This window comes from Cydia splendana, chromosome 2 (assembly GCF_910591565.1).
Source record: "Cydia splendana chromosome 2, ilCydSple1.2, whole genome shotgun sequence".
Lineage (NCBI taxonomy): Eukaryota > Metazoa > Arthropoda > Insecta > Lepidoptera > Tortricidae > Cydia > Cydia splendana.
In genome coordinates this window covers 10,682,359-10,694,583 of record NC_085961.1, presented here as the reverse complement: position 1 = coordinate 10,694,583, position 12,225 = coordinate 10,682,359, and the positions used below count along the sequence as shown (strand labels likewise).

The window sequence follows — 12,225 nt, the reverse complement described above, 5'->3', positions numbered from 1 at the left end:
CTCATGTTGACCTTCAGTAGGCAGCAAGATATTTAAATGCCAGCTTTTATTGTTGATCATTAAAGTTTCCACTGTAGGTACTTGTTCATTTAAAGAGAACATTCCTTAACTTGAGGTACTTAGTTGTTTAATTTGGCAGATTTTTTCTCCTTTTCCTTTAGGATATTTAGGGGTTGGGGCCGTTGGAGGGTATGCATTTGTCTTAGCCATATTATATAGGCATGCCTACATGAACTTTTTAAAAAGATATTTGACTGTGACTAGGGAATTATCATAGTAGTAGTTCACAGTACATAGGTAGGTCATACTCGAGTATGTAATAATATAAAGATAATTTGCATTTAGATAAAAGTCCATTAGATTAGACCATTGTTCTGACTAAATTAAAATAAATTAATAGTGAAGGTAAAATATATGTCAAAAGTTCACTTTGACGTCCACTTTTTACCACCAAACGCCATCTAGTGAGTTCACTGAAAAACGTCGAATAGGTACTTTGGCAGGATTTGTTTTTCAGGCGTTTCGTTTATGTTCCTAGATGACTAGCTAAATTGTGGTACACCTGTTTTAATAAACACCAACTTTACTAAGGTGTCAACATTTCCCCTTAATGTACCTAATATATACCTGTAAGGTCAACCGGGGTTAATGCAAGTATGGGATTATGGCGTCTATTTCGTTATTTCTCGAATTCGATTGGTCGTAAGAGTCGTAACGCCCTCTATGTGACGTTTTATTCTCCATCTAAGTTGTTTACTTAAAAAAATAACTCAAATAGAGGCAATTACCCCATGGCATTTACTCCGGTTGACTTTATGTAGGTATAATTGTTATAAACCCATGCATGTGCTTAGCGTGTTACTAACCTAAACTGCTACCTACAAAATAGATAGTCATGCATGACATGATAATTGCGAGTAGCGGTAGGGGTTACTCAGTGACCCAATGCAGCAGTTAGGTGTAGACTGCTGCTATTGGATTGGGATTATTCCGTAAACGTAACGCAAATTTCTATTAAACACGATAATCACTCGGTTTTCTTACAACATGCCATGGTTATTTAATCTACTTACCACTGTTGTTCGCCCTGGTCGACTGCTAGCTGTATGTGTATGTGTTGTGATACTAGTGATCAAATTTCTTAGCAAACTGTTGTTTATTGTTACCCCATGTGAATCGGAAATATCCCGTGTTAAAGAGAAAACGGTGATATATTCTAAACAATGCTTCCATAAAGCGCTGATCAATATACAATATAATTACGACTAATTAAACAAGCGGCATCAGTGGTTTAGAAGATATCATAGTTTGTGACTTTTAAGTCCAGGCACGATTAGGTAGCACAAACACCTAATGGTCCCAATAACCCCAACGCATATTTATCATAAAAAAGATTTGTGTTATGAGAAAAAATAGGTAGAAATTTAGTTTTTTGTCTTTTTCTAAATTTTTAGTTTTATCAACCGTAAAGAATTTCAATAAATATCATGAGAAGCATGATGAAAGCTTTGTTTTCCAATGAATTTATGGAAAAACATACAGTAGTTCAGACTACTGTATGTTTTTCAGATGTACCGTGATGTACGCTCACTCAACCATTGTAACACCACAACTGTACTACATTTAAATCAAATAAATTACTATTACTATTACTACAGGCCTACTTATCATGCTCTGAAATTAAATTTTATTTCTTAACCACTTATCATTATTATGTCTTCAATTCTCAGATGTACCGTCTAGATTAGGAACTACTTAGTCTCCCAATTAACCATTTAGTTCGTAGCGGCAACATACTTACTTGCCAATCATACTTAAAACAAAAACGCATCTCTACTATAACAATCACGGTTTCTAAATCGAATGACTAGAAAGGAATGTCAAATGGTTAAAGGATTAAGCTGTTTCGTACAATAAAGTGTTTATTACTTAGGTACACTCGGCTACTCCTTCGTATTAAGCTCCTTCAATCCCTCCATTCGTTTGAGATACATAAATACTTATTGACATTCCTTGAATTCCTTCCAACACAGTCATTCTACCCACTTTTTAGGGGTTTTCCGTACTTTACTAGAAACCTAGGGTTAGCACTTTCAATTTTGGTAAAATCATAAAATATCCCAAAATGTTACGTAAGTTCAATTAATTAAATTTAAAATCTAATAGTTTCTAGTTAGCACACTTCAATTTTGTTGGGAAATTTAATGTATAGGTTTTAATTGTTCCACAATATACTTTACATTAAGTACATATGGTCCTATTTTCCCGCACTAGTGCGTAAAATAGCACTTTTCGTGCGTATTATGTCAAAATTATTAAGGGCGTATGTAATGTAAAACGTTGTACGATACACGTGCGAATAGGTAATTCGCAACTCGTGTCGATTTAAAACACTCCCTTCGGTCGTGTTTTAATTTCTCGCCACTCGCTTCGAATTTCCTCTTTTCCACACTTGTATCGTAAATAACTATTACAGTAAGTACATATGGTGCTACTTTACCGCACTAGTGCGATAATTAGCACATTAGTCACATTACGTAACTATGTCGAAAATTTAAAGGGCCATATGTTCTGTTAAACGTTGTAGGTACAATACACGTGCGAAAAGGTGATTTGCAACTCGTGTCGATTTAAAACACTCCCTTCGGTCGTGTTTCAGTTTATCGCTACTCGGTGCGAATTTCCTACTGTTCGCACTTGTATTGAAATGGAACGTAAGTACATCCCATTGTCATTGGACCTGACCTTACCTTAGTAGATTTCAATTTGGGTGGTATATCTTATTAGCCTATCTACTATCTATCTTATAAGAATTGCCTTTGGATACTCTAACTAAAGGACAGTTCATGCATATCTGTTATTATATGGAGCTATCATTGTTTTCATTGCGTATCATTGTTTTTTAATGTAATCGAGGAGCGTCTACATACATAGAACAAATAATATCAATTGCTTATTAGGAGGTGCTTGCCATTTTTATAATAACCGTTAATCACTACACCTTATAAAAAGTCCCCCGCCGCGTCTGTCTGTTTCTGTGTTTGTATGTTCGCGGCAAACTCAAAAACTACTGAACGGATTTTCATGTGGTTTTCACCTATCAATAGAGTGATTCTTGAGGAAGGTTTAGGTGTATAATTTGTTAACCCGTGCGAAGTCGTAGCTAGTTTTATATAAACACATTCACTGCCAGCGACCCGTAGGCGGGTTCTTTGTTTGTAGGCGCTGTGTTCGTACACGTGCAATCGGCTACACTCGTAGCGCGTAGCTCGCGCTGGCAGTAAATGTCTTAATTTCTATCATTTTAATTTTCCATACTCAAGGGTGCCATTTTGTATTCCAGGTAGCTGCTAAGCTCGACGACATTTATAAGACTGGAAAGCTAGCGCACGCCGAACTGGACGAACGTGCGTTAGATGCCTTAAAAGAATTTCCATCCGACGGTGCTTTAAGTGTTCTTGGACAATTTTTAGATTCAAATCTCGAGCATGTATCTAATAAAAGTGCTTATTTATGTGGAGTCATGAAGACATATAGGTGAGTTTTTATATCATAGTAGATTTATAGTAAAATATTTATAGTAGTAGATTTAAAGCGGACCCTGGCGCTAGGCCGGGATAACGCTAGGTTGAAGAAGAAGAGAGTAGGTGACGTAGGTGTATAGTAAAAATGAGAAGGACGAGAGATTGTTAAATAATCAAAATATATTTTCTGTCACCAAAATTTAGATTTGCTGCTAACATAGGTATATAGTAGATATATTCCCAAGAAATATCTACTTCACGTAAACTAGTTACAAAAACTGAACCAGAGACTGCACAAATCACATGGTCTTGTTTGTCTTACCCCTAGAGTGTTTTTACAAACTGGGTTTACTGGATTACTTAACTACTTACATAAGTTCTCGAAATCCCATCGTATGCAGACTTTTTGATGGCAGCACTAAGTAAATGGAATCCCACCGTTAATCTTGTTTCTCCTAATTTTTAAACCTGGCAACTTGCTCGCTGGATAGATTCCAACTCGTATAGCTTATCTGGGTCACAATCTAAAAAATTGATTTGACACAATATCGCCCTTCGCGAAATAAATTGCCAACTGTACACCGTAGCGCCACCTAGTTTAATTGTGCGTAATTAAGTAAGCTTCATAAATCAGAATATCGAACACTCGGTCGATAGCACCAACTAAATGCATTCTAATCAAATGAAAAAAAAATTGATATTTGGCTCTAAAATAGTCTACGAAAGCAGGTAGTGGAAAAATTAATCATATGAGATTTCCCAAAAAATTTGATACCTAAGATACACACAAAGAGAATAGAGTCTATAGAGGCGGATTGTCAAAGTAAATTATGTAGCCACTGTAAATTTACTACACACATAAATTAACTACCATCTTTCATCTTTTTTGATATGTGTTATCAGTGAAAGAATAAGGATCAAAGTCAAATGGAGTTCTAACAGTTTTATGTTCTGTCGAAAGATGGCAGTAAATTTACAGTGGCTACATAATTTAGGTACTTTGACAATCCGTCTGTATAGACTCTATTCTCTTTGATACACATTACGTCTTCATTTTTCCGCAACCGCCCGGTATTTAATTATCTGGTGCCATTACAAGCTTTTTGCTATTACACCTCTCAAATTAAAGGAAAATCCCTAATTACAGTGGTGTAATAGGATTGACCAGATTAACGTCCTTTAAGAAAGGGTGCAGTAAAATAACATCATTGGCTACGGACTAAGTAGCCGCGGTTCGGCTCGCTGTAACAAGATCATTTTGACGTTCTATTTGCCCTCATGTCGGTGTGTTTGCACCGTTCGCGAGATTAGATTACGAATGGTCATTAGCCTCTGTATTGCATGATGCAAAACTTGTTTGAGCTTATATTCGTCTTGCAGAGGACGATGTTTGTCGAGCCTGCAAACGTCTTTGATAACGTGATACGTTACGTCTCATTGTTTTATATCGTAACAAATAATACCCACCCTAATGTTTTAAATAATTGCTTAGTAATTAACAGCGTAGGTTTTAACGCCCTCACACAGAGATTAGGACGGTTCTATTCATACTTTACATCGTTTGGTATATTTTATTCACGATTCGTGGCAGCAATGACATTTAATTGCATGCACTAAAACGGCGCAGTTTAAAATTAAATTTCGTGCTCGATTTACGATATGGGAGGCTCGCGACGATGCTATTGTGTTTTGCGCGGGTCACATTTCAACGTCAATTCGAAATTGCTGCGCGTAACTTGTGAGTGCGTCTCGCTTTCAAGCGGGATGCTAAAACGAGAGAAATACTTAAGCATTAAAAATCAGGTATATATGTGCTGTGAACCTCGAAATATCAGATTATAGTACTGCCCTCTTAAGCTAAAAAGCCGTATTTGCATTCAGTTTTCATACAAATTGACTGCAAATACGCCTTTTTAGCTTAGGAGGGCAGAGTAGTTTATGTGACTGCTACTTAATGAAAGGCATTAATACGAACGAGGTGAGTTTTATAAAAAAGGGTCACAGGAGTGTTTTAATGCGTATTTATTTACAGTCACATAGACTGTTTTATCTACACACCTATTATAAGCTCTCTATGATGTGTTCAGGAACCGCGTGTTACGACCGGCATCGTTTCTATCATCACGGAAATCTTGGATATGAGGGGTGTCTCCGAAATTTCTTGATCGCTTATTTTTCACGAAAGTATTGCTATAGTTAGATTATAAACAAACTAATTATATACATACTAATTACAGTAATTACAAGATCATTGGTGTCAAATCGGTAAATGAAAACTATTGTCACCCATGTCACGCAACCGTTAGATTTATAAAATCGGTTTTGTTGTAATATTAAAGCAATAATAACATTTTCACAGATAAGAAATGTGTTGTAACAAATTAGTTTATTTTATGCTGATCGTAATTTGCGCTTTTTGAACGCATCATAGAGAGTTTATGTTAGTATGTGTAAATGCTAAATAAAGCTCATTTACATATTAATTGTAAGGAGTTCTTGTTAGATACTTTTTACCGTTTGCACGTCTGTAATGAGAAAATTATCGTAATATAATATCATGTCTATCCAGCATTGTAGGTAAACGGTTCAATTATTGCCATTGGACCGTTCATTCTTCATTCTTAAAATATTAACCGCTTAAGAAATTAGTGACGGAGGGTAGAAAGTTAGAAACTATATTTCGTTGTTTCTTTAATACAAAATTATTTTTCTACTCTCAGCCATATTCTATGACTTCTATGAGGTAAATATGTGTATGTGTTACAACTTTCACTATGAGACAAACCTCTAAATCGTAAAAATAAATTAACTTTTTCATAAGAATTATTGACGGGCCATCAAACGAAATGTATGAAACGACATTTTTTTGCGATTTCGGAATTGCTTCCATGGTAAGCTTTTGATTATGCCTACCGCACAACACGTACTATACATATGACAGAGAGTTGAAAAAACCCTATCTTAGGGTTCCGTGCCTCAAAAGTCCCTGCCCTGCGAATACATTTTCTTGATTGTGGTTTCAGACAGAAAAGCCGAGCCGGCGTGCAGGGCGCGCCCGCGTTGGCACCGGCCGTCCCGGTCAAGGGGCCTGACGAAGAAAAGATCAAACACATTCTGGCCAGGACTGGGTACACTTTAGACGTGACCACAGGTGAGTTAAACGGCTTACACCTCACCTTATTATTGGGTTAAAATTAAAATATACTCGAAATAATCTATCCAAACATCGACCTTGCTGTCAAGGGACGAAGATTCAAATTACAATAACAACTTTTAAACCTACACTAAGTATATCTAGAGTTAGGTAGGTATCTAAAGTCAGAGCAGCTCCTGAGCTGAATGAAACTCGAAGATCTTACCCAAACAGAAACCTATTTCAAGCGCCCTCTATGATGAGCGGTCGGCAATTTTAACCTCCAATTATTCATTGGAATGGCATATAATTGTACACTATCATCTACCAACAACGCCATCTGTCGGCGTCTGCGAACACCTCTTGCAAGAATCTTATAGGCTTCTTATTGCAGAAATTGAAAGTAAAACTTTCTTACTTAAACTTAAATAACAAACAAATAAAATAATTAAATAATTTAATCATCAAAATGATAACTAAGTATGTATAATTTATATTAGGTATAATAAAAAAATCTAATAAGATTCCAACAAGAAAAGGATGTATTAGAAAGTTTGAAAACTATTCTCAATTGATGCGTAGTTGTGTAGGTTTTTCGGAAGAATCCAATCAGAATAATTTGAGAAGTTTGTGTATACAATTTAATAAATCAAAACTGGACTTTAGCTTGAAGGAACTCACTGGACATTAATCTTGTATGTATTTGATAAAGGGATTACTGGTATTAATCTGGTTAAAGAGAGAATATAATATTCGTTTTATTGGATTGACGTCATTGCGAATTGCTTCGCTATTGTTAGGTAATACTCGTCGTAAAAATCTTGCATGTTCCCTATACGCATAAGGTTTAACTTTGCGCAAAGCGGTGACATGGCGTGTCTAAAAACATAGTTTCACAGAGTTGTAACATGTTTAAGAAACGGTAATTATCGTCAAATATCGTGCGTTTCATGCGTAGATATATATTGTGATAGTGTGAGACTTTATAACGCCAATATTCATGCTCTGAATACCTAGTAAGATTGTCAAGTTTTGTATGTCAAGGGCTTAAATACTAGTTAAAAATAAGAATAAAGGTTACGGAATAACGGTTTTGAAAAAAAAAGAGTATTTAAGTAGCTCGTGCAAGAAGTTTTAATAACTCTTTGGGTCTTTGGACTCTTTTGTTCTTAAAAATTGAGATGGGTAAATATTATTTTACATTTCCTAGATACACTCTAGAAGATATTTCACTTTTTGACATTATTCTTTGGTACTTAGTTGCCATCAGATATATCGGAGCGGTCAAGGTGCTCAAAATATCTGAACATGCAGTTTAACGTTTTGATAATAGTGGCTGTTCAGATATTTGTGAACACCTTGCCCGCTCCGATATATTTGATAGTGCCTGTACGATCTCCTTCGCCAACTAAGATATACTCTGGCACAGTGACCTTGTCAGTAGAAAAAGCCGGCAAATTTAAAAAATGTAGTAAGTTCGCGCCTTTCCCTACTGACAAGTTGGGTCTTCTTCCTCGCGTTACCCCGGCATTTTGCCACGGCTCATGGGAGCCTGGGGTCCGCTTGACAACTAATGATGAATTAAAAACAATGTATACCGTATCCCAAGGTCAGCGCAAGTACGGCGGGCCGCCGCCCGGCTGGGAGGGCGGGACGCCGGGCGCGGGCTGCGAGGTGTTCTGCGGCAAGATCCCCAAGGACATGTACGAGGACGAGCTCATCCCGCTGTTCGAGCGCTGCGGCGCCATCTGGGACCTGCGCCTCATGATGGACCCCATGACCGGCACCAACCGCGGCTACGCCTTCGTCACCTTCACCTCCCGCGAGGCCACGCAGCGCGCCGTGCAGGAGGTAACCCCCCACCCCCGTCCGGGCCACACCCGACCACATTGCTCTATCGTGTCTCGCCGAGGGTCGTAGTCGGATCCAGGGTTTTGTTCCTTGTTTTACGGTGCTCGGCCACTTACGACAACGCACGAATATGTAGATACCCGTGTAACGTCCCTACGTCGCCGCTCATTGAATAACGATTCTTGTTTCTAGCGAGACATTAACCTGGAGGCTACTTTGATCTTTGGCTGAAAAATTGCTCAGTGATTAGCATCTTAAAACGGGTCACGGGCACCTAGTTTTCACAGGATCGTAATAAGATTTAACGAGCTAATATTGGCACTGAGCCAGCTATAACTAATACTTACTGAAGCGGTTACTATGACGAACAATATCAGTCGTATTAAAATACTCAAGCTATAGTACCTATTTGCCTGTTATGTAGGCACCTAGTAAATCAATTATGTGCCTAATTGAATAAATTGGTATGTTAGACGTTCAGTTAGAGAAGACATAATTTTGAGAATATTCGCTGCGTTGTCCGTAAGAATAACTTTCCTTGGCATCACAGATTAATAAGATGCAAAATATCACCCTAAATCACTCCCTGGATCTTTCTCCTAGGTTCGATGGAACTTGGACCGTTCCCCACCACTTTTCATAATGCTTTGCACAAATACAAAAATTACATAAATGTGTTTATCGGAAATTGAACTTTATTTGCTCCCTGACAAAGTTGCTTTTAATTGACAAGAAATCAAAAAGAAATATCTTTATCTGGCTCCTATTTTGGGTTTGATGGAGCACGTGTTCAAGTCTTTAATTGTTGTTTTTTTTTGTTAGCCCTAGATTTTTGACCGGTGGTTGGGTCCACGTTCGAACGAGCTTGAACTGTCGCTATTGGCATTGTATCGCGTTTTCATTAATCGAATTTTAAACACGGGACGAGGTCAGATTTGATCATAGAAAATGCGATTGAGTGTGTAAAAATAGAGACCGGCGGAGTTGCAATGTTTTTGCAAACGTTAAATCTGACCGCCGCTCTCTAGCGCTGCTTAGCAACCGCCAGGGCCTGGCCGTGTTTTTCAATTGCAAACCGAGCGTGGGCGAGTCGTCCACTCGGGCGAGCCAGTATAACCGTGACAAAATCAGGGACAGCCATGCGTAATGCAGACGGGCGCACTATTATACCGGTTCGCTTCGCCAGCGTTCGGTAAGCAGTTGTTATTACACCCTGGTCACACCTGCCGAGTGAACGGCGCAGACTGTGTGCCGACTCCCTCGCACGCGAGCGAGCGGGACACCGTGGCGGCCGTCTCTCGCAGGCGTGCGCCGGCGCGGAAGTCGGTGGCATCTGCCGGCGCGCCCGGCCTTGAGAATTGGCGAACATTCGACCTAGATACCGCGCGGCCGATGACACCGGCCTCTCGGCAGTACATGGATGTTACCGAGCACATCTATCCGATAGCAAAACATTCAGCACATGTGTAAATGTATCGCATAATTTAAACGATCTTAATTGGTAACACTAAATTGTTTCACAAATTAATTTCATTGATTAAGCGAGATTAAACGACTACCTTAAAACTGTGATTGGTGAAATGTAAATCTGAAGCAAAATTTATTCTAATTTGACATCTACTTTGCAGGTGACTCGCCGATTGTTTAAGTATAATCCTTGAAAGATAGTTAAATCACTGCACATACCGGCTTGGCGGCCTCGCGTTCCTTGTATATCCTCCAATGTGCCCCCCGGCTGGAAGCAACGGCCTTATCAAATGCGGGATACATAGAAATGTGCCGACTTGATGCAAGTTAGAAAAACTATGTGGGGTGATTTATTTACGTGACGGATAATTTATCGTATTTTTTGTTCAGCCATGTTGCTCCTGATACTAAATAACTAGTTGAATGCGACGGCAACAGTGACAAATGTATATAAGAAGTGTTTTTATTGTATATGCTATAAGGTTCACATTTGATAATTCATTCCATTGGTTGGCAAAACAAGCACTCAAACTCACATCGATACCACACGTGTTACTTATTATAAATTGAACTTTATTCGTCACGCTATTAAAGTCGCTGTTTTATAAAATTAATTTGTTTATAGAACTAGTACCTAATTATGAAATTTCAACTAATAATTAAGAAACAGTGGCATCCAAATTGAACAAAAAATGTTACAGCAAAAGTAGAATTAAATAATCCTTCATGATATAAATAGTATATATAATCATCTCCCAATTAATATGGGACAACCCTAAATAAAAATTGTCGGTAGGGGGCACCAATGTAGCAAAAAAAATGTCATTGGTTTTGAATGCAAACACAACTGACAATTTTCTTGTTGAATGAGTTAACAACTTGATTGATGGTCTCGACTCGACTCGAGTCTTTTGAGTCTAAATTTCCTCAACTTGACTCCTTTTTACGAGATTCGGAGCTTAAAAAAACTCAAGAAAGTCCCGATACGAGTCGTTTATTCAGTCTTTTTTTAAGCGCAACTTAAAAGAACTCTAATAGCCTTTGAATTAAGACTGCATCGTGCAATTTAAATGTTTTATCTAAATAATTTAAAGAAGACGTTATTGTATGATTTGTGTTGGTACCTAATACCATAGATTTTGAATTAACATAATGCATTTTGAATTGTTTTGTAAATTGAGTTCTCTGAAAAGGACTGAAGTCTCTACAAAAGACTCTGGTCTCTAACAAGTGAAAAAGAAGTCTATTTGCGATTCGACTTAATACTAACTCTAAAAAACTGAGTTGAGTCTTAGAGTAGAGGACTTAAAGGACTCGAGTCTTAACCAACACTACTTCTTGAAGCTCACGAGAGCAGGTAATCTAAACAATACATTGCAGACAGCAATTGGCAATTTTTAGTTCCACTTTTTTTGTTACATATATAGTGTACCCGCTGGCAAGGCTGCTGGTTCGAGCCGCGCAGCTGAGGCCGCCGAGCCGGGCGTCACTTGCAAGACTACTAGTGTTCCATCTGCCAGTATTTTTGCAAGTCTCGATCATTTGCCTGTCGATTATATTCACAGACATTTGGGAGTTTTAGATTAAGCTTCTTCTATCATTGAAAGCATGTCATTAATATCCCATTGACGGCGGCCACTTGCAATGATAATTCGTAGCAAAATGTTTGTCTTTTCGATTTTTACGTGTTTTATATACATAAGTTTTTTTAAATAAAAGGGACAAAATCAAATGGATTCAAAACTGTCAGATTGAAACTAAATACCTAAATAGTATCGTATTAATGCAAGTGGCCGCCGCGTCTATATAATCACTGAATTGTGTAAATGTGCAATATAACACCTATAAACTGATCTAGCCTCGCTTGTCCTGAGATATCATCCCGTTCTTTACCGTGCACCTCGTTCAGTTTTAAGTTGCTTTAATTTATTTTTTGTTACCATCACACCTGTACTCGCTTTTTTTTATTTTCACTCAAACGGTCCACTTCACAGGGTTAACTATTTGAATTGGCTTAAAAACGTTCTCCGACTGAGAATGTAATGTATCTCAGGCTCTCCTCTTTGCTCAGTACAACACTTTCGGCTTATCATCGTCAGTTAACTCATCACGATTGGCTCTAACCGTCATCGCACGTCGCGCGTGTACAAAATTCATCCTCATCTCCGGAGGCGACCGACCGACGGCGAACACTCGGCCCGCCGATACCAAATTTGACCGATTTTCAAAATTTTTCCCTTGTTATTTTTC

At 38.1% G+C, this 12,225-nt stretch overlaps 1 protein-coding gene and 1 long non-coding RNA gene across 11 annotated transcripts in view; both read left to right on the top strand.

Annotated features, from left to right (window-relative positions):
* LOC134803758 (uncharacterized) overlaps positions 1–12,225 on the top strand; it is a 102,777-nt gene that overhangs the window by 15,661 nt on the left and 74,891 nt on the right. The gene's annotated exons all lie outside the window — the stretch shown is intronic.
* LOC134803641 (heterogeneous nuclear ribonucleoprotein R-like) overlaps positions 1–12,225 on the top strand; it is a 35,643-nt gene that overhangs the window by 2,774 nt on the left and 20,644 nt on the right. For all 10 annotated transcript variants that reach the window (XM_063776434.1, XM_063776440.1, XM_063776465.1 and 7 more), the window contains 3 exons: positions 3,344–3,537; positions 6,548–6,675; positions 8,267–8,508. In XM_063776434.1, coding sequence (XP_063632504.1) covers positions 3,344–3,537; positions 6,548–6,675; positions 8,267–8,508 — 564 coding nt within the window. The remainder of the gene's footprint in view (positions 1–3,343; positions 3,538–6,547; positions 6,676–8,266; positions 8,509–12,225) is intronic.